Source organism: Coregonus clupeaformis, chromosome 8 (assembly GCF_020615455.1).
Source record: "Coregonus clupeaformis isolate EN_2021a chromosome 8, ASM2061545v1, whole genome shotgun sequence".
In the NCBI taxonomy this organism is placed as follows: Eukaryota; Metazoa; Chordata; class Actinopteri; order Salmoniformes; family Salmonidae; genus Coregonus; species Coregonus clupeaformis.
In genome coordinates, this window is record NC_059199.1 from 24,974,109 (window position 1) to 25,001,939 (window position 27,831).

At 43.7% G+C, this 27,831-nt stretch overlaps 1 protein-coding gene across 1 annotated transcript; it reads left to right on the forward strand.

The window, feature by feature from the left end:
• Positions 1–457: 457 nt before the first annotated feature.
• LOC121571471 (double-strand-break repair protein rad21 homolog A) lies at positions 458–25,162 on the forward strand. The gene is made up of 14 exons (XM_041882951.2): positions 458–711; positions 1,728–1,922; positions 2,234–2,363; positions 2,669–2,768; positions 6,799–6,905; positions 8,845–9,057; positions 12,444–12,563; positions 15,761–15,889; positions 17,784–18,007; positions 18,327–18,474; positions 18,811–18,956; positions 19,182–19,349; positions 24,597–24,680; positions 24,819–25,162. The coding sequence occupies exons 2-14, from the start codon at positions 1,779–1,781 to the stop codon at positions 25,011–25,013; spliced, it is 1,908 nt and encodes a 635-aa protein (XP_041738885.1). The 5' UTR covers positions 458–711; positions 1,728–1,778; the 3' UTR covers positions 25,014–25,162.
• Positions 25,163–27,831: the final 2,669 nt, after the last annotated feature.

Below are 27,831 nucleotides of genomic sequence, written 5' to 3' on the forward strand. Positions count from 1 at the left end.
GGATAAAAGCGTCTGCTAAATGGCATATATTAAGAAACGGCAAAACAACTGTTGATCCTCCCACTTCTGTTGACACATACTTGAATGTGACACATACTTGCATGTGGAAGAGACCAAAACAGTTCGGTGCCATCTTGTGTGTTTTCAATGGGAGGAGGAAGAGGCAGTGTTGCTAAGTTAGCGACTTTGTCGCTATATTTAACGAGTTTTCAGACCCCCCTAGCGACATATTTTCAAAAAAGCGACTAGCGACTTTTTCTGGTGTTATTGGAGACTTTTGGAGAATGACGTGAAAGCACGTATCGTTCTTACTCTTCTCAACGAGCAGCGGGTGCTTTATTACCCCGTCCCAAAGCACTCACAGGCGGCCCAGTCCTCGCGCTGCAGTCAGAGGAGGAGATGTTCACCCCTCCGCGTCCAGACTGCGCATGCGGGAAGCGGCCGCTGGCTGATCCCGCCCTGGCTTACATTCAGGGCGGGATGTAAATGTATGGTGTTTTTTACTCACTTTTTGTCTCTCCCACAGAGTCCATCAAAATTACATACATATTGCCAATTGTGTAAATTAGGTGATGGCGTCATTTAGCGACTTTTAGGACAGCCAATAGCTACTTTCCTTACTGAGGAGTTGGCAACATGGAAGAGGAGGGGGTGGAAAAAGTAAACTACAGTATTGCGGCCAAAAACATTACTACAATTGGAGCGTAATTGGTGAGTTGATTACATTTTCAATATACTTTGAACTACTGGAATGAAGCTAATGTTTTGCATGTTATATAAATAAAATAAAAATTATACACGAACCAAAAATCTTATCAGAATACGCGCTCTGTTTTGGAAATGACAGGGGTTGTTGATTACGTCGCACACACTGGTCGGTAACATTAGCTAGCCTAGAATTTAGTATTTAGCTTCACGTTTGTTTATTAAACTGGAACGCAATATTGTACCAAAACGTACAAATATGTATCCAAATAAATGCGGATCATTGTGGCGCTCACGTCTCCTGCAAAACCTCCAAAGCTAGATATCAGGACTGTTGGGCTCGCGCCGAGGACCCGTTTGTATTTAGTCTTTTTTTTTACAATCCAAACGATTGGCTTCCTAACTCACTTAGTTGTATTCATACTTTTTGACAACTGAGCTAGTTGTGCATTGTTAATAAATGTTATGATGTGTTTAATGAGTACCGTATGTTGTTCAATTTACGAAAACAAACTCTGTCAGTCTCGAGACGAAAACAAAACCTCCGCCTCCCTCCACATGGACGGTACTAAAAGATCAGAACAGCGCCCAGATTGAGCCTCAGTTGCTACTAGTAGCTAGTTAGCTTGACAGATGTAGCGGTAAATTATTCGGTCAGGTAAACAAATCACAAAATTGCCCCATTTTTTATTTATTTAATTACTTATTTTAATTTCTGAGTATTCAATCATTGTTATTAATTCATTTGATTAACATTTATCCACAACGCACTTTCGTCATGGAATAAAGTGTGAGAGAGTTGTTGGTCTGCCAGCAGCGAGGACTGATGACACAGGCAAATGTTACTGTGACAGATATTGAGGAATGCAGTGTAGTATAAAAATGACGGTTAATGCATGGCTTTTGAAAAATGTATTTCTGAAAGTCCAATCATAACTTATTCAATATGACCATGAAAGTGTATCACTTCTTGTGACTGCAAGTTTTTTCTAACTGCAGTTTCTAACCTTTGTCCCTGCAAGTTGTCGTCGTCCCGTACCCCATCCCCCCCTCCCCTTAGGTGAGAAGGGACAATGTTTTACGCCCACTTTGTCCTCAGCAAGCGTGGGCCGCTGGCCAAGATCTGGCTAGCGGCCCACTGGGATAAGAAGCTCACCAAGGCTCATGTGTTTGAATGCAACCTGGAGAGCAGTGTGGAGAGCATCATCTGCCCCAAGGTAAACAAGCTATCATCCATACAGGGCTTCTATTATGTGTTTCTATCATGTGCTTCACTCTCTAGTCTCCACTAGAGTAGTCTCCACTAGAGTAATGCTGCTGTAAGGGTACTTTGACAGACTAGTGTTGCGTGAACCAGTAGAAGAGGGTCAATTTTCAACTCAGTGGCTGTGGGTCAGGGCTTGGCGGATGAGCGTACTAGAGTTGTAGATGTTGATTTGAGGAGAATTATCTTGCCATAGTGGGTAAGTGTATTTCTGAACACAGTGTTAGATTATATTACATTATTTCTTATTCTTTATTTGTCCAGGTGAAAATGGCCCTGCGTACGTCAGGTCATCTACTCCTGGGGGTGGTGAGGATCTACAACAGGAAAGCCAAGTACTTGTTGGCTGACTGTAACGAGGCGTTCATCAAGATCAAGATGGCCTTCAGACCAGGTAATGTATTGGCTAGGGGGCTTGACGGGTCCAACATCTTCTTTGTTGGTTTACATTCAAAACTCGGGAGTTACAGTTTGGCTCAACAGCCATCTCCTTTAAATCTTCATTTTACTGTTAGTTGGTCTTGGCATATACCGTTGAATGTACTAAAATTGGGGCTCCTGAAAAGGGTCCCAATATGAAACTTGTGAGAGGCACACTGGGCTGCTAGACAGTATTAACATTGTTGGTAGATGTTATGGCTGTGTACTATGTGGGATTTAGCTGGCCTGACCCCTGCCTCCATCCCTGTCCTCTCTCAGGTGTGGTGGATCTGCCAGAGGAGAACAGAGAAGCTGCCTACAACGCCATCACCATGCCAGAAGAGTTCCACGACTTCGACCAGCCACTACCAGACCTAGAGTGAGTCCTGCATGTCATCAGAGCCCAACAAGTTTAAATATGTTTTTTGAGATTTGTCATGTAGCATTGATAAGTGCTGTGTCTCCATTGATGTATATGTTCGCATTAAATTAGATTTGTCACATGAGCCGAAAACTACAGGTGTAGTAGACCTTACCGTGAAATGCGTACTTACAACCCTTAACGAACAGTGCAGAGTGAGAAAATATTTGTTAAATAAACGAAAGTTTAATAAAAAGTTACACAATAAAATAACAATAACGAGGCTATATACAGGGGGTACCGGTAATGAGTCAATGTGCAAGGGTACAGGTTAGTCAAGGAAATTGAGGTCATATATACAGTACCAGTCAAAAGTTAGGACACACCTATTCATTCCAGGGTTTTCTTTATTTTTACTATTTTCTACATTGTAGAATAATAGTGAGGATATCAAAACTATGAAATAACACATATTGAATCATGTAGTAACCAAAAAAGTGTTAAACAAATCAAAATATATTTTATATTTGAGATTCTTCAAATAGCCACCCTTTGCCTTGATGACAGCTTTGCACAGGGTTGTGGGTTCGATTCCCACGGGGGGGCAGTATGAAAATGTATGCACTCACTAACTGTAAGTCGCAAAATGACTAAAATGTAAAGGCTTTTCCAATAGTCTTGAAGGAGTTCCCACATATGCTGAGCACATTTTGGCTGCTTTTCCTTCACTCTGTGGACCGACTCATCCCAAACCATCTCAATTTGGTTGAGGTCGGGGGATTGTGGAGGCCAGGTCAACTGGTGAAGCACTCCATCAGTCTCTTTGGTAAAATAGCCCTTACACAGCCTTAAGGTGTGTTGGGTCATTGTCCTATTGAAAAACAAATAATAGTCCCACTAAGCCCAAACCATATGGGATGGCGTATCGCTGCAGAATGCTGTGGTAGCCATGCTGGATAAGTGTGCCTTGATTTCTTAATAAATCACAGACAGTGTCACCAGCAAAGCACCATAACACCTCCTCCTCCATGCTTTACGGTGGGAACTACACATGCGGAGATCATCCGTTCACCCACACCGCTTCTCACAAAGACACGGCGGTTGGAACCAAAAATCTCCAATTTGGACTCCAGACCAAAGGACAGATTTCCACCGGTCTAAAGTCCATTGCTCGTGTTTCTTGGCCCAAGCAAGTCTCTTCTTCTTATTGGTGTCCTTTAGTAGTGGTTTCTTTGCAGCAATTCGACCATGAAGGCCTGATTCATGCAGTCTCCTCTGAGCAGTTGATATTGAGATGTCTGTTACTTGAACTCTGTGACGCATTTATTTGGGCTGCAATTTCTGAGGCTGGTAACTCTAATGAATTTATCCTCTGCAGCAGAGGTAACTCTGGGCCTTCCATTCCTGTGGCGGTCCTCATGAGAGCCAGTTTCATCATAGCGCTTGATGGTTTTTGCGACTGCACTTGAAGAAATGTTCAAAGGTCTTGAAATGAACCAGATTGACTGACCTTCATGTCTTAAAGTAATGATGGACTGTTGTTTCTCTTTGCTTATTTGAGCTGTTCTTGCCATAATATGGACTTGGTCTTTTACCAAATAGGGACATCTTCTGTATACCACCCCTACCTTGTCACAACACAACTGATTGTCTCAAACGCATTAAGAAGGAAATAGATTCCACAAATTAACAAGGCACACCTGTTAATTGAAAGGCATTCCAGGTGACTACCTCATGAAGCTGGTTGAGAGAATGCCAAGAGTGTGCAAAGCTGTCATCAAGGCAAAAGGTAGCTACTTTGAAGAATCAAAAATATATTTTGATTTGTTTAACACTTTTTTTGGTTACTACATGATTCCATATATGTTATTTCATAGTTTTGATGTCTTCACTATTATTATACAATGTAGAAAATAGTAAAAATAAAGAAAAACCCTTGAATGAGTAGATGTTCTAAAACTTTTGACAGGTAGTGTATATTTTTGATTCTTCAAAGAAGCCACCCTTTGCCTTGATGACAGCTTTGCACACGCTTAGCATTCTCTCAACCAGCTTCATGAGGTAGTCATGTGGTCCTCTGTAGCTCAGCTGGTAGAGCACGGCGCTTGTAATGCCAAGGTAGTGGGTTCGATCCCCGGGACCACCCATACACAAAAAATGTATGCACGCATGACTGTAAGTCGCTTTGGATAAAAGCGTCTGCTAAATGGCATATTATAGTCACCTGGAATGCATTTAAATTAACAGGTGTGCCTTGTTAATTTGTGGAATGTATTTCCTTCTTAATGCGTTTGAGACAATCAGTTGTGTTGTGACAAGGTAGGGGTGGTATACAGAAGATGGCCCTATTTGGTAAAAGACCAAGTCCATATTATGGCAAGAACAGCTCAAATAAGCAAAGAGAAACAACAGTCCATCATTACTTTAAGACATGAAGGTCAGTCAATCTGGTTCATTTCAAGACCTTTGAACATTTCTTCAAGTGCAGTCGCAAAAACCATCAAGCGCTATGATGAAACTGGCTCTCATGAGGACCGCCACAGGAAAGGAAGACCCAGAGTTACTTCTGCTGCAGAGGTTAAGTCAATCACAGTTAACTGCACCTCAGATTGCAGCCCAAATAAATGCTTCACAGAGTTCAAGTAACAGACACATCTCAACATCAACTGTTCAGAGGAGACTGCATGAATCAGGCCTTCATGGTTGAATTGCTGCAAAGAAACCACTACTAAAGGACACCAATAAGAAGAAGAGACTTGCTTGGGCCAAGAAACACGAGGAATGGACTTTAGACCAGTGGAAATCTGTCCTTTGGTCTGATGAGTCCAAATTTGAGATTTTTGGTTCCAACCGCCGTGTCTTTGTGAGACGCAGAGTAGGTGAACGGATGATCTCCGCATGTTAGGTTCCCACCTTGAAGCATGGAGGAGGTGGTTATGGTGTCAGGGTGCTTTGCTGGTGACACTGTCTGGGATTTATTTAGAATTCAAGGCACACTTAACCAGCATGGCTACCACAGCATTCTGCAGCGATATGCCATCCCATCTGGCTTGCGCTATCATTTGTTTTTCAACAGGACAATGACCCAAAACACACCTCCAGGCTGTGTAAGGGCAATATGACCAAGGAGAGTGATGGAGTGCTGCATCAGATGACCTGGCATCCACAATCACCCGACCTCAACCCGTTTGGGATGAGTTGGACCGCAAAGTGAACGAAAAGCAGTCAACAAGTGCTCAGCATATGTGGGAACTCCTTCAAGACTGTTGGAAAAGCATTCCTCATGAAGCTGGTTGAGAGAATGCCAAGAGTGTGCAAAGCTGTCATCAAGGCAAAGGGTGGCTGCTTTGAAGAATCAAAAATGTATTTTGATTTGTTTAACACTTTTTTTTTGGTTACTACATGATTCCATATGTGTTATTGAGTTTTGCTGTCTTCACTATTATTCTACAATGTTGAAAATAGTAAAAAAATAAAGAAAAACCCTTGAATGAGTAGTCCAAACTTTTGACTGGTACTGTAGATAGGGGTAAAGTGATTATGCATTGATAATAATAAACAGTGAGTAGCAGCAGTGTAAAAAAAAAAAGGGGGGGTCAATGCAAATAGTCTGCGTAGCCCTTTGATTAACTGTTCAGCAGTCTTATGGCTTGGGGGTAGAAGCTGTTAAGGAGCCTTTTGGACCCAGACTTGGCGCTCCGGTACCGCTTGCCGTGCGGTAGCAGAAAGAACAGTCTATGACAATTTTTAGGGCCTTCCTCTGACACCGCCTGGTACAGAGGTCCCTGGATGGCAGGAAGCTTGGCCCCAGTGAGGTACTGGGCCGTACGCACTACCCTCTGTAGCGCCTTGCGGTCGGATGCAGAGCAGTTGCCATACCAGGCGGTGATGCAACCAGTCAGGATGCTTTCGATGGTGCAGCAGTATAACTTGTTGAGGATCTGAGGACCCATGCCAAATATTTTCAGTCTCCTGCAGGGGAATAGGCATTGTTCTGTATGCTCTTACTGATATTGCATAGTGGTAGTGATTTATGTTGTCTTTGCAGCGACATCGACGTAACCAAGCAGTTCACACTGAACCAGAGTCGAGTGGAAGAGATCACCATGAGGGAGGAGGTGGGCAACCTGAGCCTGCTGCAGGAGAATGACTTTGGTACGTAGCCAGGCCTCCCATTCCAATCCTTTCACCATCTCACTCCTCAAACTAAACCTTGGCTGCATCTCAATAGTCTGTAGTGGCTCCTTTCTTCATCTCCTTACCTCATCTGCACTGATATGGATAGGCAATAGCAAATGCTTGGTAGTGGTCTACCATGTTTTTACCATGGTTTCATATATATTGAAATGCACCCATACTCCAGCCTATTCCATCCCATTCCAAACTCCTCCCTTCCTAGTGTGACAAAGCCCGCCACTCATTACTGCTGTACATATACAGTGAGGGAAAAGTATTTGATCCCCTGCTGATTTTGTACGTTTGCCCACTGACAAAGAAATGATCAGTCTATAATTTTAATGGTAGGTTTATTTGAACAGTGAGAGACAGAATATCAACAAAAAAATCCAGAAAAACGCATGTCAAAAATTTTATAAATTGATTTGTATTTTAATGAGGGAAATAAGTATTTGACCCCTCTGCAAAACATGACTTAGTACTTGGTGGCAAAACCCTTGTTGGCAATCACAGAGGTCAGACGTTCTTTTGTAGTTCGCCACCAGGTTTGCACACATCTCAGGAGGGATTTTGTCCCACTCCTCTTTGCAGATCTTCTCCAAGTCATTAATGTTTCGAGGCTGACGTTTGGCAACTTGAACCTTCAGCTCCCGCCACAGATTTTCTATGGGATTAAGGTCTGGAGACTGGCTAGGCCACTCCAGGACCTTAATGTGCTTCTTCTTGAGCCACTCCTTTGTTGCCTTGGCTGTGTGTTTTGGGTCATTGTCATGCTGGAATACCCATCCACGACCCATTTTCAATGCCCTGGCTGAGGGAAGGAGGTTCTCACCCAAGATTTGACGGTACATGGCCCCGTCCATCGTCCCTTTGATGCTGTGAAGTTGTCATGTCCCCTTAGCAGAAAAATACCCCCAAAGCATAATGTTTCCACCTCCATGTTTGACGGTGGGGATGGTGTTCTTGGGGTCATAGGCAGCATTCCTCCTCCTCCTCCAAACACGGCAAGTTGAGTTGATGCCAAAGAACTCCATTTTGGTCTCATCTGACCACAACACTTTCACCCAGTTCTCCTCTGAATCATTCAGATGTTCATTGGCAAACTTCAGACGGGCATGTATATGTGCTTTCTTGAGCAGGGGGACCTTGCGGGCGCTGCAGGATTTCAGTCCTTCACGGCGTAGTGTGTTACCAATTGTTTTCTTGGTGACTATGGTCCCAGCTGCCTTGAGATCATTGACAAGATCCTCCCGTGTAGTTCTGGGCTGATTCCTCACCGTTCTCATGATCATTGCAACTCCACGAGGTGAGATCTTGCATGGAGCCCCAGGCCGAGGGAGATTGACAGTTCTTTTGTGTTTCTTCCATTTGCAAATAATCGCACCAACTGTTGTCACCTTCTCACCAAGCTACTTGGCGATGGTCTGGTAGCCCATTCCAGCCTTGTGTAGGTCTACAATCTTGTCCCTGACATCCTTGGAGAGCTCTTTGGTCTTGGCCTTGGTGGAGAGTTTGGAATCTGATTGATTGATTGCTTCTGTGGACAGGTGTCTTTTATACAGGTAACAAGCTGAGATTAGGAGCACTCCCTTTTAAGAGTGTGCTCCTAATCTCAGCTCGTTACCTGTATAAAAGACACCTGGGAGCCAGAAATCTTTCTGATTGAGAGGGGGTCAAATACTTATTTCTCTCATTAAAATGCAAATCAATTTATAACATTATTGACATGCGTTTTTCTGGATTTTGTTGTTGTTATTCTGTCTCTCACTGTTCAAATAAACCTACCATTAAAATTATAGACTGATCATTTCTTTGTCAGTGGGCAAACGTACAAAATCAGCAGGGGATCAAATACTTTTTTCCCTCACTGTACTTGCGAAAACTCATTCTAACATATTCAGTGTTTTTTCCCCTCCAGCTGACTTTGGGATGGACGACCGGGAGATGATGCGGGAAGAGAGTGCCTTCGAGGTGGACATCATCCACGATGCATCAGCCTCCAACCTGCTCCTAGACCCAGAGACCTCGGAGGCCCAGATCCCAGACAAGTCCAACCACCTGGAGTACGACGACCAGTACAAAGACGACTTCGGAGAGGACCCCATGGCTGACAGCGAAGGAGGCATGCTGGGTAAGAAGGAAGGAAGGAAGGAAGGAAGGAAGCATAACCTGAGTTGGGCTATGACCAAATTCTGTTATTGGCCACATTAGTCATGGAGAAGGCAAGGACTACAGTGGGGGAAAAAAGTATTTAGTCAGCCACCAATTGTGCATGTTCTCCCACTTAAAAAGATGAGAGAGGCCTGTAATTTTCATCATAGGTACACGTCAACTATGACAGACAAAATGAGAAAAATTTTTTCCAGAAAATGACATTGTAGGATTTTTAATTAATTTATTTGCAAATTATGGTGGAAAATAAGTATTTGGTCAATAACAAAAGTTTCTCAATACTTTGTTATATACCCTTTGTTGGCAATGACACAGGTCAAACATTTTCTGTAAGTCTTCACAAGGTTTTCACACACTGTTGCTGGTATTTTGGCCCATTCCTCCATGCTGATCTCCTCTAGAGCAGTGATGTTTTGGGGGTGTCGCTGGGCAACACAGACTTTCAACTCCCTCCAAAGATTTTCTATGGGGGTTGAGATCTGGAGACTGGCTAGGCCACTCCAGGACCTTGAAATGCTTCTTACGAAGCCACTCCTTCGTTGCCCGGGCGTTGTGTTTGGGATCATTGTCATGCTGAAAGACCCAGCCACGTTTCATCTTCAATGCCCTTGCTGATGGAAGGAGGTATTCACTCAAAATCTCACGATACATGGCCCCATTCATTCTTTCCTTTACACGGATCAGTCGTCCTGGTCCCTTTGCAGAAAAACAGCCCCAAAGCATGATGTTTCCACCCCCATGCTTCACAGTAGGTATGGTGTTCTTTGGATGCAACTCAGCATTCTTTGTCCTTTAAACACGACGAGTTGAGTTTTTACCAAAAAGTAATATTTTGGTTTCATCTGACCATATGACATTCTCGCAATCCTCTTCTGGATCATCCAAATGCACTCTAGCAAACTTCAGACGGGCCTGGACATGTACTGGCTTAAGCAGGAGGACACGTCTGGCACTGCAGGATTTGAGGCCTGGCGGCGTAGTGTGTTACTGATGGTAGGCTTTGTTACTTTGGTCCCAGCTCTCTGCAGGTCATTCACTAGGTCCCCCGTGTGGTTCTGGGATTTTTGCTCACCGTTCTTGTGATCATTTTGACCCCACGGGGTGAGATCTTGCGTGGAGCCCCAGATCGAGGGAGATTATCAGTGGTCTTGTATGTCTTCCATTTCCTAATAATTGCTCCCACAGTTGATTTCTTCAAACCAAGCTGCTTACCTATTGCAGATTCAGTCTTCCCAGCCTGGTGCAGGTCTACAATTTTGTTTCTGGTGTCCTTTGACAGCTCTTTGGTCTTGGCCATAGTGGAGTTTGGAGTGTGACTGTTTGAGGTTGTGGACTGGTGTCTTTTATACTGATAACAAGTTCAAACAGGTGTCATTAATACAGGTAACGAGTTTAGGACAGAGGAGCCTCTTAAAGAAGAAGTTACAGGTCTGTGAGAGCCAGAAATCTTGCTTGTTTGTAGGTGACCAAATACTTATTTTCCACCATCATTTGCAAATAAATTCATTAAAAATCCTACAATGTGATTTTCTGGATTTTTTTTCCTCATTTTGTCTGTCATAGTTGACGTGTACCTATGATGAAAATTACAGGCCTCTCTCATCTTTTTAAGTGGGAGAACTTGCACAATTGGTGGCTGACTAAATACTTTTTTTCCCCACTGTATGTCCCAATTATATCTCCTTCCTCCTGAAGTGTGCACAGGTGTGGGAGGGAGGAGATATAATTGGGACATAGTCCTTGCCTTCTCCATGACTAATGTGGCCAATCGATTGTTTACATAATAAATGTATCCGGTCTAAAAACCCTGTTTGCTAAGGTAGCCCTGGGGCTTCATTCAATATGTAGCACTGAAGAGCTGCGCTACATACAGCGCGATAGAAATTTAAAGGCAATGTTCCCGCGTCAGTGGAGACTGCAGTTATGGTAAAGCCTTCCGCATGCTTCAGTTCGGCTGGCGCCTAGCTGAATTCGGCTAGATGAACGGAACGAGTGTGATTGCATACTCCCTTAATAAACCTTAGTTAATAGACCTTAGTGTCAATAGTACTGTTCATCCATCTTGAGACGCCGTAGCCAGATCTAATCTAAGATAACTCGAGAAATATGTCATTCATTTTGACGTTGGTGCCGAGGAGATCTTAGTCGCGCAATGTTACATTTAACTAAGATGCAGTATTTCTGAAGTGAAAAAATTTGCATGAAACCGATTGTCTCTTGTTGAATGACAACAAACACTTAATTGAAGAGTCCCTACTGTTGACCAGTGACCGACGAAAAGGTGTAGACTTCGGCTACAGACTTCAACTTGCCTCAAGAAGTTTTTGTGTGTGCACGAACAGCCGAAAAAACCCTTGCTGAAGACCAGAAAGAACAAAAACGTCACAAAATGTTGTCAGAATATATGCACAAACTGTTCCAAACTATTTACAATTTCAATTGCGCAATAACTTAAGCGATACAGATTTAATCAAAACCCTGGAGAGAAAAAAAACATTTATATTGTAAAACATTTTTTTACAAATTTTACTCCCTTTTTTCCCCCAATTTCGTGATTACGATCTTGTCTCATCGCTGCAACTCTCCAACGGGAGAGGCGAAGGTCGCGTCCTCCGAAACATGACCCGTCAAGCCGTGCTTCTTAACACCTGCTCGCTTAACTTAATGTGTCGGATGAAACACCGTTCAACTGACGATCGAAGTCAGCCTGCAGGCGCCCGGCCCGCCACAAGGAGTAGCTAGAGCGCGATGAGCCAAGTAAAACCCCACCGGCCAAACCCTCCCCTAACCCGGACGACGCTGGGCCAATTGTGCGCTGCCCTATGGGACTCCCGGTCACAGCCAGTTATGACACATCGAACCCCAGGCTGTAGTGATGCTGCAACACTGTGATGCAGTGTCTTAGAACGCTGCGCCGCTCGGGAGGCCCGTTTGCTAAGGTTTTAAAGACGCTCTATGCAGAAATCGCTCCGCCATTTCCTGGTTGCTAAAATTCAAATAGTTCGCCCAATTTCAGTTTATGTGACAAAACATGCAAGTATAGTGTAGAGAATCATTGTACCATCTAACCCGCTGTGAAATATATTTTCCATAACCAAAAATATTGTATTTTCAGCTGTTGAAGCTGGTGTACAAAACTGAAAGTAAAAGACGCAAAAACTAAACTTAAGGACGGGAAGCATACAAATAGCGCACATAGAACAGATACTGTTTTTTAGACTTGCTTTCAATTAATGATAGATCTTTAACTAAAATTTCTATGTGAATTTTGTTAGTTCTCCCAAAAAGTGAATTATTGCAACTTTAACTCCTGCTGAGCATTGCCACTCTCCTGCCTGTTTCTAGTTGACAAGCTCCTCAGTAACGAGGATGGGGGTGGCATTTTTGATGACCCTCCCGCCATCACCGAGAGCGTGCTGAGGCTGCAGGAACAGGATGACGAAGATGAATTTGATGCCCTCTCACGTAAGTTGCAACACTTACCATACAGTGGGGGAAAACAGTATTTAGTCAGCCACCAATTGTGCAAGTTCTCCCACTTAAAAAGATGAGAGGCCTGTAATTTTCATCATAGGTACACGTCAACTATGACAGACAAATTGAGGGAAAAAAATTCCTGAAAATCACATTGTAGGATTTTTAATGAATTTATTTGCAAATTATGGTGGAAAATAAGTATTTGGTCACCTACAAACAAGCAAGATTTCTGGCTCTCACAGACCTGTAACTTCTTATTTAAGAGGCTCCTCTGTCCTCCACTCGTTACCTGTATTAATGGCACCTGTTTGAACTTGTTATCAGTATAAAAGACACCTGTCCACAACCTCAAACAGTCACACTCCAAACTCCACTATGGCCAAGACCAAAGAGCTGGACACCAGAAACAAAATGGTAGACCTGCACCAGGCTGGGAAGACTGAATCTGCAATAGGTAAGGAGCTTGGTTTGAAGAAATCAACTGTGGGAGCAATTATTAGGAAATGGAAGACATACAAGACCACTGATAATCTCCCTCGATCTGGGGCTCCACGCAAGATCTCACCCCGTGGGGTCAAAATGATCACAAGAACGGTGAGCAAAAATCCCAGAACCACACGGGGGGACCTAGTGAATGACCTGCAGAGAGCTGGGACCAAAGTAACAAAGCCTACCATCAGTAACACACTACGCCGCCAGGGACTCAAATCCTGCAGTGCCAGACGTGTCCCCCTGCTTAAGCCAGTACATGTCCAGGCCCGTCTGAAGTTTGCTAGAGTGCATTTGGATGATCCAGAAGAGGATTGGGAGAATGTCATATGGTCAGATGAAACCAAAATATAACATTTTGGTAAAAACTCAACTCGTCGTGTTTGGAGAACAAAGAATGCTGAGTTGCATCCAAAGAACACCATACCTACTGTGAAGCATGGGGGTGGAAACATCATGCTTTGGGGCTGTTTTTCTGCAAAGGGACCAGGACGACTGATCCGTGTAAAGGAAAGAATGAATGGGGCCATGTATCGTGAGATTTTGAGTGAAAACCTCCTTCCATCAGCAAGGGCATTGAAGATGAAACGTGGCTGGGTCTTTCAGCATGACAATGATCCCAAACACACCGCCCGGGCAATGAAGGAGTGGCTTCGTAAGAAGCATTTCAAGGTCCTGGAGTGGCCTAGCCAGTCTCCAGATCTCAATCCCATAGAAAATCTTTGGAGGGAGTTGAAAGTCCGTGTTGCCCAGCGACAGCCCCAAAACATCACTGCTCTAGAGGAGATCTGCATGGAGGAATGGGTCAAAATACCAGCAACAGTGTGTGAAAACCTTGTGAAGACTTACAGAAAACGTTTGACCTGTGTCATTGTCAACAAAGGGTATATAACAAAGTATTGAGAAACTTTTGTTATTGACCAAATACTTATTTTCCACCATAATTTGCAAATAAATTCATAAAAAATCCTACAATGTGATTTTCTGGAGAAAAAAATTCTAATTTTGTCTGTCATAGTTGACGTGTACCTATGATGAAAATTACAGGCCTCTCATCTTTTTAAGTGGGAGAACTTGCACAATTGGTGGCTGACTAAATACTTTTTTTCCCCACTGTATGCTGTTCCCATAACAATGTTTCGACCAACATGGTCTTAGCCAACTCTTTTGTATTAGTTATTGTATGTTTTTATATAAACTCAGCAAAAAAAGAAATGTCCTCTCACTGTCAACTGCGTTTATTTTTAGCAAACTGAACATGTGTAAATATTTGTATGAACATAACAAGATTCAACAACTGAGACATAAACTGAACAAGTTCCACAGACGTGTGACTAACAGAAATTGAATAATGTGTCCCTGAACAAAGGGGGGGGGTTAAAAATCAAAAGTAACAGTCAGTATCTGGTGTGGCCACCAGCTGCATTAAGTACTGCAGTGCATCTTCTCCTCATGGACTGCACCAGATTTGCCAGTTCTTGCTGTGAGATGTTACCCTACTCTTCCACCAAGGCACCTGCAAGTTCCCGGACATTTCTAGCCCTCACCCTCCGATCCAACAGGTCCCAGACGTGCTCAATGGGATTGAGATCCAGGCTCTTCCCTGGCCATGGCAGAACACTGACATTCCTGTCTTGCAGGAAATCACGCAGAGAACGAGCAGAATGGCTGGTGGCATTGTCATGCTGGAGGGTTATGTCAGGATGAGCCTGCAGGAAGGGTACCACATGAGGGAGGAGGATGTCTTCCCTGTAACGCACAGCATTGAGATTGCCTGCAATGACAACAAGCTCAGTCTGATGATGCTGTGACACACCGCCCCAGACCATGACGGACCCTCCACCTCCAAATCGATCCCACTCCAGAGTACAGGCCTCGGTGTAACGCTCATTCCTTCGACGATAAACGCGAATCCGACCATCACCCCTGGTGAGACAAAACCGCGTCAGTGAAGAGCACTTTTTGCCAGTCGTGTCTGGTCCAGCGACGGTGGGTTTGTGCCCATAGGCAACGTTGTTGCCGGTGATGTCTGGTGAGCACCTGCCTTACAACAGGCCTACAAGCCCTCAGTCCAGCCTCTCTCAGCCTATTGCGGACAGTCTGAGTACTGATGGAGGGATTGTGCGTTCCTGGTGTAACTCGGGCAGTTGTTGTTGCCATCCTGTACCTGTCCCGCAGGTGTGATGTTCGGATGTACCAATCCTGTGCAGGTGTTGTTACACGTGGTCTGCCACTGCGAGGACGATCAGCTGTCTGTCCTGTCTCCCTGTAGCGCTGTCTTAGGCGTCTCACAGTACGGACATTGCAATTTATTGCCCTGGCCACATCTGCAGTCCTCATGCCTCCTTGCAGCATGCCTAAGGCACGTTCATACAGATGAGCAGGGACCCTGGGCATCTTTCTTTTGGCGTTTTTCAGAGTCAGTAGAAAGGCATCTTTAGTGTCCTAGGTTTTCATAACTGTGACCTTAATTGCCTACCGTCTGTAAGCTGTTAGTGTCTTAACGACCGTTCCACAGGTGCATGTTCATTAATTGTTTATGGTTCATTGAACAAGCATGGGAAACCGTGTTTAAACCCTTTACAATGAAGATATGTGAAGTTATTTGGATTTTTACAAATTATTTTTGAAAGACATGGTCCTGAAAAAAGGTTCTTTTTTTGCTGCGTTTATGTCTATATGGTGTGTGTGTGTAGCGGGAGGTCCAGACAGCCCAGACTCAGGCCCAGCAGAGCCCCAGCCCGCCATGCAGGACCAGACAGAGCAGACCACGCTGGTACACAACGAGGAGGAGGCCTTCGCCCTGGAGCCCATCGACATCACAGGTCAGCCCACAACCTCTCACAAACCCTCAACAAATTCTGATAGTCATGTTATGATATTATAACAAACCCGTACTGTTATGTCTGTCACTACATCACATAGACCTACAGTGAGGGGAAAAAAGTATTTGATCCCCTGCTGATTTTGTACATTTGCCCACTGACAAAGAAATGATCAGTCTATAATTTGAATGTTAGGTTTATTTGAACAGTGAGAGACAGAATAACAACAACAAAAATCCAGAAAAACACATCAAAAATGTTATAAATTGATTTGCATTTTAATGAGGGAAATAAGTATTTGACTCCCTCTCAATCAGAAAGATTTCTGGCTCCCAGGTGTCTTTTATACAGGTAACGAGCTGAGATTAGGAGCACACTCTTAAAGGGAGTGCTCCTAATCTCAGCTTGTTACCTGTATAAAAGACACCTGTCCACAGAAGCAATCAATCAATCAGATGCCAAACTCTCCACCATGGCCAAGACCAAAGAGCTATCCAAGGATGTCAAGGACAAAATTGTAGACCTACACAAGGCTGGAATGGGCTACAAGACCATCGCCAAGCAGCTTGGTGAGAAGGTGACAACAGTTGGTGCGATTATTCGCAAATGGAAGAAACACAAAAGAACTGTCAATCTCCCTCAGCCTGGGGCTCCATGCAAGATCTCACCACGTGGAGTTGCAATGATCATGAGAACGGTGAGGAATCAGCCCAGAACTACACGGGAGGATCTTGTCAATGATCTCAAGGCAGCTGGGACCATAGTCACCAAGAAAACAATTGGTAACACACTACGCAGTGAAGGACTGAAATCATGCAGTGCCCGCAAGGTCCCCCTGCTCAAGAAAGCACATGTACAGGGCCGTCTGAAGTTTGCCAATGAACATCTGAATGATTCAGAGGAGAACTGGGTGAAAGTGTTGTGGTCAGATGAGACCAAAATCGAGCTCTTTGGCATCAACTCAACTCGCCGTGTTTGGAGGAGGAGGAATGCTGCCTATGACCCCAAGAACAACATCCCCACCGTCAAACATGGAGGTGGAAACATTATGCTTTGGGGGTGTTTTTCTGCTAAGGGGACAGGACAACTTCACCGCATCAAAGGGACGATGGACGGGGCCATGTACCGTCAAATCTTGGGTGAGAACCTCCTTCCCTCAGCCAGGGCATTGAAAATGGGTCGTGGATGGGTATTCCAGCATGACAATGACCCAAAACACACGGCCAAGGCAACAAAGGAGTGGCTCAAGAAGAAGCACATTAAGGTCCTGGAGTGGCCTAGCCAGTCTCCAGACCTTAATCCCATAGAAAATCTGTGTAGGGAGCTGAAGGTTTGAGTTGCCAAACGTCAGCCTCGAAACCTTAATGACTTGGAGAAGATCTGCAAAGAGGAGTGGAACAACATCCCTCCTGAGATGTGTGCATGATTAAGTACCTGGTGGCCAACTACAAGAAACGTCTGACCTCTGTGATTGCCAACAAGGGTTTTGCCACCAAGTACTTAATCATGTTTTGCAGAGGGGTCAAATACTTATTTCCCTCATTAAAATGCAAATCAATTTATAACATTTTTGACATGCGTTTTTCTGGATTTTGTTGTTGTTATTCTGTCTCTCACTGTTCAAATAAACCTACCATTATAATTATAGACTGATAATTTCTTTGTCAGTGTGCAAACGTACAAAATCAGCAGGGGATCAAATACTTTTTTCCCTCACTGTATGCCGTAACGTATTCACTTAGGAGCACCACTGCTCTCTTCTTGGAGTTTAGTAGCACTCAAAAGATCTTCAACACTTGCTTGTCCTTCAAGGCATCCCTTCCACCCTGGATCCCACTGCTGCCACAAAATGTCACTATTCACTTACAAGTTATTTTCTCTTTACTCCTCACAGTGAAGGAAACCAAAGCCAAGAGGAAGAGGAAGCTGATTGTGGACAACCTGAAGGAGTTGGATAGCAAGACCATCCGTGCCCAGCTCAGCGACTACTCTGACATCGTCACCACGCTGGACCTTGCGCCGCCCACCAAGAAGCTGATGATGTGGAAAGAGACTGGAGGTGTGGAGAAGCTCTTCACCCTGCCAGCACAGCCTCTCTGGAACAGCAGGCTTCTCAAGGTAACCCAGTAACTGGTCTGGTAGTTAGACAAACAAGGGCTGTGTACTGTATTATTGTGCTCAATCTAGCACCTGGCAATGGCTTTTCTGTCTCCCCCCCCAGATGTGTGCATGTTAGTTCCTGAACCTCTTTCATTAGAGCGTTTCTATATAAGTTTATATTCTCAACAATCAGTTTGTAAGGGCCTAATGTAGCCACTACTTTTAGGGGTTTTGTGCATTGTTGTTTCTACCTAGCCTCTTTATTTTTTCAACAGACTATCCTCTCTCTCTTCCCCCCCCCTCCTCTCTCTCTCCCCCTCTCTTTCTCTTTCTGTAGACGTTCACCCGCACCCTGACCCCCCTGGTGCCAGACGAGATGAGGAAGAGGAGGAAGGGAGGTGAGGCAGACAGCCTGAATGAGTTCCTGAAGGACCTGGAAAACCCTGAGGTGCCCAGAGAGGAGGCTATGCAGAGGGACATCATTGGTGAGATACTCCACTCAGTTAAAACACAACCGAATGGCAACAGTATATTCCTCTACAGTAGATGCCATTATAGGCTAGAGGGCCAACTCTCAGCATGGATATTATATCAAGACATAGGCTAGTATTCAAAGTAGACACGTGGATACATTCAAAGTAGTACACATTTAAAGTAGTACAATTTGAATTTCTTCAACACCAGTGGAGCAGACAGACTCCCAATCTGACATAAGCACTTCATCCGATCCTCATCCATAATACTAATGTCCTTGTACTCAATACATTTATTTGATTACTGCAGTTTAATGTTCTTTCTATGTGTAATTGTATGTGCTCCAGACCAGACCATCCTGGAGGAGCCCAGTGTGCTGCAGGCATTGGCCATGGAGGGAAGCAGGACCACCCTGGACGAGTCAGTCATGCCCCCACCCTCCTCCATACATGGCCAGCAACGCAAGGCCCAGGACACAGAGCCAGCCTTGCCCGTGAGTGCCTCTTTCCTCCTCTCTTCGCTCAAGCCCTGTTTAACTATGGCTAGGGAAACTTTCAAAGGCAGTTTGTCAAGCATACAAGGCTTTTGGGGGTTTGATATTGTATCCACTGGGAGATCTCATTAGTGCTTTTTCATAGCAGAAGTTTGACCTGCTTCTACCTTTTGCCCATACTCAACCCCCTACTCACTCAAACATTCTTCTTCTCTCTCCATCCAGATGGGTACTCTGGAACAGGCAGCCAACCATTCAGGTGTGTCCCAGCAATTGGACATGACGGTGGAGCTGCCCCCTGAGGACAGCACCAACCTCAACCAGTTCCCCGAGCTGGACCTGATAGGGGAGAAGACGGACAAGAAGGATGGAGAGGACGACTCAGATGAGGAGGTGAGATGGAGACAAAGATGGGCCAGAGGTCACCTCCAACCCTGGTCCTGGAGAGCTACAGGGTGTGCAGACTTGTGTTCCAAGTAAGCACTAAACAGCTGATGGAATTGTGTGTGTTAGTGTAGGGCTGGAAGAAAATCCTGCAGACAATGTGGCTCTCTTTGACCATGACTGGTGACCACTGATCTGTTCTGTTTATGTTCCTTTGGAAGCTAAATATGTACAGTGGCTTCAGAAAGTAGTCACACCCCTTGACCTTTTCCACATTTTGTTGCGTTACAGCCTGAATTTAAAATAGAAAGAAAAAAAAAATATTTGTATTATATATATATATATATATATATATATATATATATATATATAGTACCAGTCAAAAGTTTGGACACACCTACTCATTCAAGGGTTTATCTTTATTTTTACTATTTTCTACATTTTAGAATAATAGTGAAGACATCAAAACTATGAAATAACACATATGGAATCATGTAGTAAACAAAAAAGTGTTAAACAAATCAAAATATATTTTATATTTGAGATTCTTCAAATAGCCACCCTTTGCCTTGATGACAGCTTTGCACACTCTTGGCATTCTCTCAACCAGCTTCACCAGGAATGCTTTAACAATAGTCTTGAAAGAGTTCCCACATATGCTGAGCACTTGTTGGCTGCTTTTCTTTCACTCTGCTGTCCAACTCATCCCAAACCATCTCAATTGGGTTGAGGTCGGGGGATTGTGGAGGCCAGGTCATCTGATGCAGCACTCCATTACTCTCCTTCTTGGTAAAATACCCCTTACACAGCCTGGAGGTGTGTTGGGTTATTGTCCTGTTGAAAAACAAAAGATAGTCCCACTAAGCCCAAACCAGATGGGAAGGCGAATCGCTGCACAATACTATGGTAGCCATGCTGGTTAAGTGTGCCTTGAATTCTAAATAAATCCCAGACAGTGTCACCAGCAAAGCACCCCCACACCATAACACCTCCTCCTCCATGCTTCACAGTGGGAACCAAACATGCGGAGATCATCCGTTGACCTACTCTGCGTCTCACAAAGACACGGCGGTTGGAACCAAAAATCACAAATTTGGACTCATCAGACCAAAGGACAGATTTCCACTGGTCTAAAGTCCATTGCTCGTGTTTCTTGGCCCAAGCAAGTCTCTTCTTCTTATTGGTGTCCTTTAGTAGCGGTTTCTTTGCAGCAATTCGACCATGAAGGCCTGATTCACACAGTCCCCTCTGAACAGTTGATGTTGAGATGTGTCTGTGACTTAAACTCTGTGAAGCATTTATTTGGGCTGCAATTTCTGAGGCTGGTAACTCTAATGAACTTATCCTCTGCAGCAGAGGTAACTCTGGGTCTTCCATTCCAGTGGCGGTTTCATCATAGCGCTTGATGGTTTTTGCGACTGCACTTAAAGAAACGTTCAAAGTTCTTGAAATGTTCCGTATTGACTGACCTTCATGTCTTAAAGTAACGATGGACTTTCGTTTGTCTTTGCTTATTTGAGCTGTTCTCGCCATAATATGGACTTGGTCTTTTATCAAATAGGGCTATCTTCTGTATACCCCCCCCTACCTTGTCACAACACAACTGATTGGCTCAAACGCATTAAGAAGGAAAGGAATTCCACAAATTAACTTTTAAGAAGGCACACCTGTTAATTGAAATGCATTCCAGGTGACTAACTCATGAAGCTGGTTGAGAGAATGCCAAGAGTGTGCAAAGCTGTCATCAAGGCAAAGGGTGGCTATTTTGAAGAATCAAAAATATATTTGTTTAACACTTTTTTGGTTACTACATGGTTCCATATGTGTTATTTCATAGTTTTGATATCTTCACTATTATTCTACAATGTAAAAATTAAGAAAAACCCTTGAATGAATAGGTGTCCAAACCTTTGACTGGTAGTGTATTTTTTTGTTGTTGTATTTTACCCCCTTTTTCTCCCCAATTTCATGATATCCAATTACGATCTTGTCTCATCGCTGCAACTCCCCAACGGGCTCGGGAGAGGCGAAGGTCGAGTCATGCGTCCTCCGAAACATGACCCGCCAAACCACGCTCGTTAACACCTGCCTGCTTAACCCAGAAGCACCAATGTGTTGGAGGAAACACTGTTCAACTGACGACCAAAGTCAGCCTGCAGGCACCCGGCCCACCACAAGGAGTCGCTAGAGCACGATGAGCAAAGTAAAGCCCCCACGGCCAAACCCTCCCCTAACCCGGACGACGCTGGGCCAATTGTGACTCCCGGTCCCGGCCGGTTGTGACAACCTGGGATCGAACCCGGGTCTGTAGTGACGCCTTAGACCGCTGCGCCACTCGGGAGGCCAGTAGATAAACATTTTTTACAAATATTATCACTGGCCTACACACAATACCCCATAATGTCAAAGTGGAATTATGTTTTTGTATTTATTTTACAAGTTACTTGAAAAGTAAAAGCTGTAAAGTCTTGAGTCAATAAGTATTTAATCCCTTTGTTATGGCAAGCCTAAATAAGTTCAGGAGTAAACATTTGCTTAACAAGTCACATAATAAGTTGCATGGACTCACTCTGTGTGCAATAATAGTGTTTATCATGATTTTTAAATGACTGCCTTATTTCTGTACCCCACACATAAAATGATCTGTAAGGTCCCTCAGTCGAGCAGTACATTTCAAACACAGATTCAACCAGGGAGGTTTTCCAATGGCTCGCAAAAAAGGGCACCTATTGGTAGATGAGTAAAAGTAAAATAAACCAGACATTGAATATCCCATTGAGCATTGTGAAGTTATTAATTACACTTTGGATGGTGTATCAATACACCCAGTCACTACAAAGCTACAGGCGTCTTTCCTAACTGTTTCCGGAGAGGAAGGAAACCGCTCAGGGATTTCACCATGAGGCCAATGGTGACTTTAAAACAGTTAGAGTTTAATGGCTGTGATAGGAGAAAACGAGGATTGTAGTTACTCGACTATATTAACCTAATTGACAGTCAAAAGAAGGAAGTGTCAAGTTGCGTCAATTCAAATCTGGTATTAGGAACAAAAGAGGTCAATACACGTCTTCTAAATAGACTAGTATTTTAATTAATGCAAAACCTTCAATGGTAAATATGATGTTCGTATATACGGGTCCACTGAAATACCACGCAGGGCACTCAGAGAACTAATCCATTGTTACAGGTTCTTCTTCAAATACTCTGACAGAGATATTTCCCACTCCCTGCTGGCCAATCAGAGTAGAGACTGAGCGTGGTTTAGACTTACTCAGCCAATCCGTTGGCGCACCGGCTGGTCCCCCCTCTTGGCGCTCCACCGTTGCACACTGTTGCCAGGCATAAGTTCTTATCATAACAACCTGTAGAGCCAGCTCCCATAGACACCATTCCTACGTCCAAGGACGGTTCACAGATCACAAAGAAGCAGTGTAGTCTAGTATTTGGAGACACAAATTCTTATCTTCCCCTACTCCCTAAAACAGCTCCTCACATTAATCACAGCATGTTAGGTGAAACAATTTATATCAGTACAGTACAGACCTTTTTTATGCTTTAATCATTAATGCATTCTTTCTAAGTTAGTCATCCCATCCATTTATGAGAATAATAAATCCCCACAGAAGCCTGTACAGAATAAAAAATATTCCTGTTTGCAACAAGGAACTAAAGTAATACTGCAAAAAATGTGGCAAAGCATTTAACTTTTTGTCCTGAATACAAAGTGTTGTTTGGGGCAAATCCAATGCAAGCATAGTGGTGGCTGCATCATGTTATGGGTATTCTTGTAATTGTTAAGGACTGGGGAGTTTTTCAGGATAAAAAAGGAACAGAATGGAGCTAAGCACAGGCAAAATCCTAGAGGAAAACCTGGTTATCTGCTTTCCACCAGACACTGGGAGATGAATTCACCTTTCAGCAGGACAATAACCTAAAACACAAGGCCAGATCTGCACTGGAGTTGCTCACCAAGAAGACCGTGAATGTTCCTGAGTGGCCGAGTTACAGTTTTGACTTAATTCTGCTTGAAAATCTATGGCAAGATCTGAAAATGGTTGTCTAGCAATGATCAACAACAAATTTGACAGAGCTTGTATAAAAACATGCACACAGCCATGCAATCTCCATAGACAAACATTGGCAGTAGAATGGCCTGTACCGAAGAGCTCAGTGACTTTCCAACAAGTAAATTAGTTACATTTCTGCCCTGCTAGAGTTACCCCGGTCAACTGTAAGTGCTGTTATTGTGAAGTGGAAACATCTAGGAGCAACAACGGCTCAGCCGCGAAGTGGTAGGCCACACAAGCTCACAGAACGGGACCGGCAAGTGCTGAAGCGCATAGTGCTTAAAAAACCGTCTGTCCTTGGTTGCAACACTCACTACCGACTTCCAAACTGCCTCGGGAAGCAACATCAGCACAAGAACTGTTCATCGGGAGCATCATGAAATGGGTTTCCATGGCCGAGCAGCCGCACACAAGCCTAAGATCACTGCACAATGCCAAGTGTTGGCTTGAGTGGTGTAAAGCTCGCCGCCATTGGACTCACTCTCTGGAGTGATGAATCACGCTTCACCATTTGGCAGTCCGACGGACGCATCTGGGTTTGCCGGACGCCAGGAGAACGCTACCTGCCCCAATGCATAGTGCCAACTGTAAAGTTTGGTGGAGGAGGAAGAGTGATTTGGGACTGTTTTTCATTGTTCGGGCTAGGCCCCTTAGTTCCAGTGAAGGGAAATCTCAACGCTACAGCATACATGACATTCTAGACGATTCTGTGATTCCAGCTTTGTGGCAACAGTTTTGGGAAGGCCCTTTCCTGTTTCAGCGTGACAATGCCCCCGTGCACAAAGCGAGGTCCATACAGAAATGCTTTGTCGAGATCGGTGTGGAAGAACTTGACTGGCCTGCACAGAGCCCTGACCTCAACCTCATCTAACACCTTTGGGATGAATTGGAAGTCAGACTGCGAGCCAGGCCTAATCGCCCAACATTGACGATGTGTATTTCTGTATTTCATTTTCAATAAAATTGTCTGTAGATGGGTGAGGGGGAAAAAAATATATTTAATCAATTTTGAATTCAGGCTGTAACAACAGAATGTGGAATAAGTAATGGTGTATTAATACTTTCTGAAGGCACTGTAGGCCTAGGAGTACGCAGAAGAATGTCTCTTACTTTACTGTCTTGCGTTGCTTGTATATTGTCTTAAGTGTATTATTTATGTAGAGTTAATGTTATGTGTGTTCCATGAAAGGATGAGGAAGGTCAGGCCGGGGACCAGGACCGAGAGGAGAGGAGATGGAACAAGAGAACTCAGCAGATGCTCCACGGCCTGCAGGTATGTCATAGGAGAGGTTCTACGAGAGCACTGAGAACTCGACTAATTGTTGTGACCCACCAAGTGAACAACCCCAACATTTCTAACCAGAATCGGGTCTTAACCGTGACGTACCTGTTCTCTCCATCCCTTCAACAGAGGGTGATGGCCAATATGGGGGCCCAGCAAATTAGCCTGCTGGATCTGTGCAGAAACAACAACAACAAGAAGCAGGCTGCAGCCAAGTTCTACAGCTTCCTGGTTCTGAAGAAACAGCAGGCGGTGGAGCTCAACCAGACTGAGCCCTACAGCGACATCATCGCCACCCCTGGAGCCCGCTTCCACCTCATCTAGAGACATGACACTGGCTGCTTTTACTCTAAAACTGTTGTTTTTTGTTTGTTTGTATAGGAAGTTATTTAGTTCTGACCCTGTGCTTTTTTTTTTTTACCTACACTGGACAAAAATGTAAACGCAACAGGCAACATTTTCAAATCTATGGATTTCACATGACTGGGCAGGGGCACAACCATGGGTGGGCCTGGGAGGGCATAGGCCTACCCACTTGGTAGCCAGGCCCACCCACTGGGGATCCTGGCCCAGCCAATCAGAATGAGTTTTTCCCTACAAAAGGGCTTTATTACAGACCGAAATACTCTTCAGCACACCCTCCACCTGCAGGTGAAGAAGCCTGGGCTGGCGTGGCTACACGTGGTCTGCGGTCGAGGCCGGTTGGATATACTTCCAAATTCTCTAAAACGACGTTGGAGGCGACTTATGGTAGAAAAATGTATATTGAATTCTCTGGCAACAGCGCTGGTGGACATTCCTGCAGTCAGCATGCCAATTGCACGCTCCCTCAAAACTTGAGACATCTGTGGCATTGTGTTGTGTGACAAAACTGCACATTTTAGAGTGGCCTTTTATTGTCCCCAGCACAAGGAGCACCTGTGTAATGATCATGCTGTCAGGTGGATGGATTATCTTGGCAATGGAGAAATGCTCACTAACAGGGATATAAACACATTTGTACACAAAATTGGAGAGAAAAAAGCATTTTGTGCATATGGTAAATGTGTGGGATCTTTTTTATTTCAGCTCATGAAACCAACACTTTACATGTTGCATTTATATTTCTGTTCAGTATATGTGATTTTCTATATTATTTTTTTTAAAGGTCAAATGGTGGTTGGGGGGGGTGAAGTAACTGAATGTTATGATTGGTGGGAGTATTGTATGCCTTCTATCTTTGGCTTTTGTTATCCAGTGAAAGCTCTTTGTTTTGATAGAATGCGAGTGATAATCCAATCAGATGTTGCATTCAGAGGTTTCTTTTCCCTCCCATAAAAAAAATTAAGTTCTCATGTTCTATACCCTTTAGCCAAAAGGAGCATGTAGTACTGGGCAAGTTTCTGAAATGCAACTGAATTGCATACACCAGCAATCTTTTTTTAGCAGATGCTCTTATCTAGAGTGACTTACAGTTAGTGAGTGCATACATACTTTTTTTATTACTGGCCCCCCCGTGGGAATCGAACCCACAACCCTGGCGTTGCAAACGCCATGCTCTACTACACTAACCTGGAAGACGCTGGGCCATGGGTCTCCCAGTCGCGGCCGGCTACGACTGAATTCGAACCAGGATCTCTAGTGGCACAGCTAGCACTGCGATGCAGTGCCTTAGTCTCCCGAGTGGCGCAGTGGTCTATCTAATCTTCATCTTGAAGACCAACAGTAGCTTAGTAGCTTCAAGCATTCCAATGGGTTAGTTCTTATAATTCTGTGTTTATAAGTGCTTGAGTCTCTGACTGTACTCTCTTTTCAAATATCTGCAGACATTTAAAATATGTCTCCATTGTTGAGGTGATTTGAGGATCATGTAGATTTTAAAAATAGAAACTATTATTACATGTTCCATTTTGAAATATATTTTATTCAAAGTAATTTTTTATGGTATTTCTTTAATAATTACCTTTGTTTAAGTCACATACTGTGACAATGAAAATACTCGTATCAACTATCTATTGCAGATGTTAATGGTTTGGTCAGAATTAGACTTAGTTAAGGCTGCATCTTTCACATCAGATATTCTAAGCTATCATTTTCATCACAATCTCTAAATATTAAGACGACTGTCACTCAGCCCAGTGGGTGTCAGGAAACTACATTTCATTTAACTTTGATGCAGCTGAATGTCAAGCAATCTCTGGTATATAGAGAACTTTCATTTGGTATTTATTAATAATCTAAAACAGTTTTGATGCAATGATAACAATTAGTGGTCCTCTGTAGCTCAGCTGGTAGAGCACGGCGCTTGTAACGCCAAGGTAGTGGGTTCGATCCCCGGGACCACCCATACACAAAAATGTATGCACGCATGACTGTAAGTCGCTTTGGATAAAAGCGTCTGCTAAATGGCTTATTATTATTATAGTGGGAAACATCACCACAATTCACTTATGTGCATAGGTGTTTGGACTCAACTCGTTGCAAGTCATTCTTCGATAGCTTGAACACGATATTGCTCGTCTTATGGTTCATAGCTGCAGAGCACAAGCAGATTTATAATAATTCTGACTGTCCTTTACAATGAATGCATTGTTTTGATATCCATCGACTCCCTCTGAAATTGTATGTCATGTAATGTTTCGGTGCATCCTTTCTTTTGAACTATGTGCTGGTAAACTTGCTTTTTCCTTTTTGTATAAAACCCAAAACTACATCTTGTAGATACTGTTGCTAAAGTGTATTCTTACACATTGAGACCGTTTTATGATGCCATGCCTGTAGTCCTGAGCCCCAGCAACTGATGTAACTTTTCTAATAAAATGAATACTGTGTTAACAGTTCATGTCAATGACGATCCTTTTCATAGTTGGTTCATTGAGCCAGCGAATTGGGTATTACATTTACGTCATTTAGCAGACGCTCTTATCCAGAGCGACTTACAAATTGGATATAATGGCCTTACTATAATAATAATGACTTAGAATATCAATACCTTATGGTATTCAAAAACAAGATTGTGAACTGTTTGTGGATACATCTTTAGAAACATGACATCATGAAAAGTGACAATACAAAGACTGAATTCATCCCCCCCCCCCCAAAAAAAGCAAAAGCAACTGCAAGTGCCCCCTTTTCCATACTGGGTAATTACAAGATAATAAAT

Bases quoted from the DNA above. Each gene is read 5' to 3' on its own strand.
- LOC121571471 (XM_041882951.2), top strand. From the start codon at position 1,779: ATGTTTTACGCCCACTTTGTCCTCAGCAAGCGTGGGCCGCTGGCCAAG. The intron at 2,364-2,668 runs GTAATGTATTGG...GTCCTCTCTCAG, and splicing joins CAAGATGGCCTTCAGACCAG to GTGTGGTGGATCTGCCAGAG. The intron at 18,957-19,181 runs GTGAGTGCCTCT...CTCTCCATCCAG, and splicing joins ACACAGAGCCAGCCTTGCCC to ATGGGTACTCTGGAACAGGC.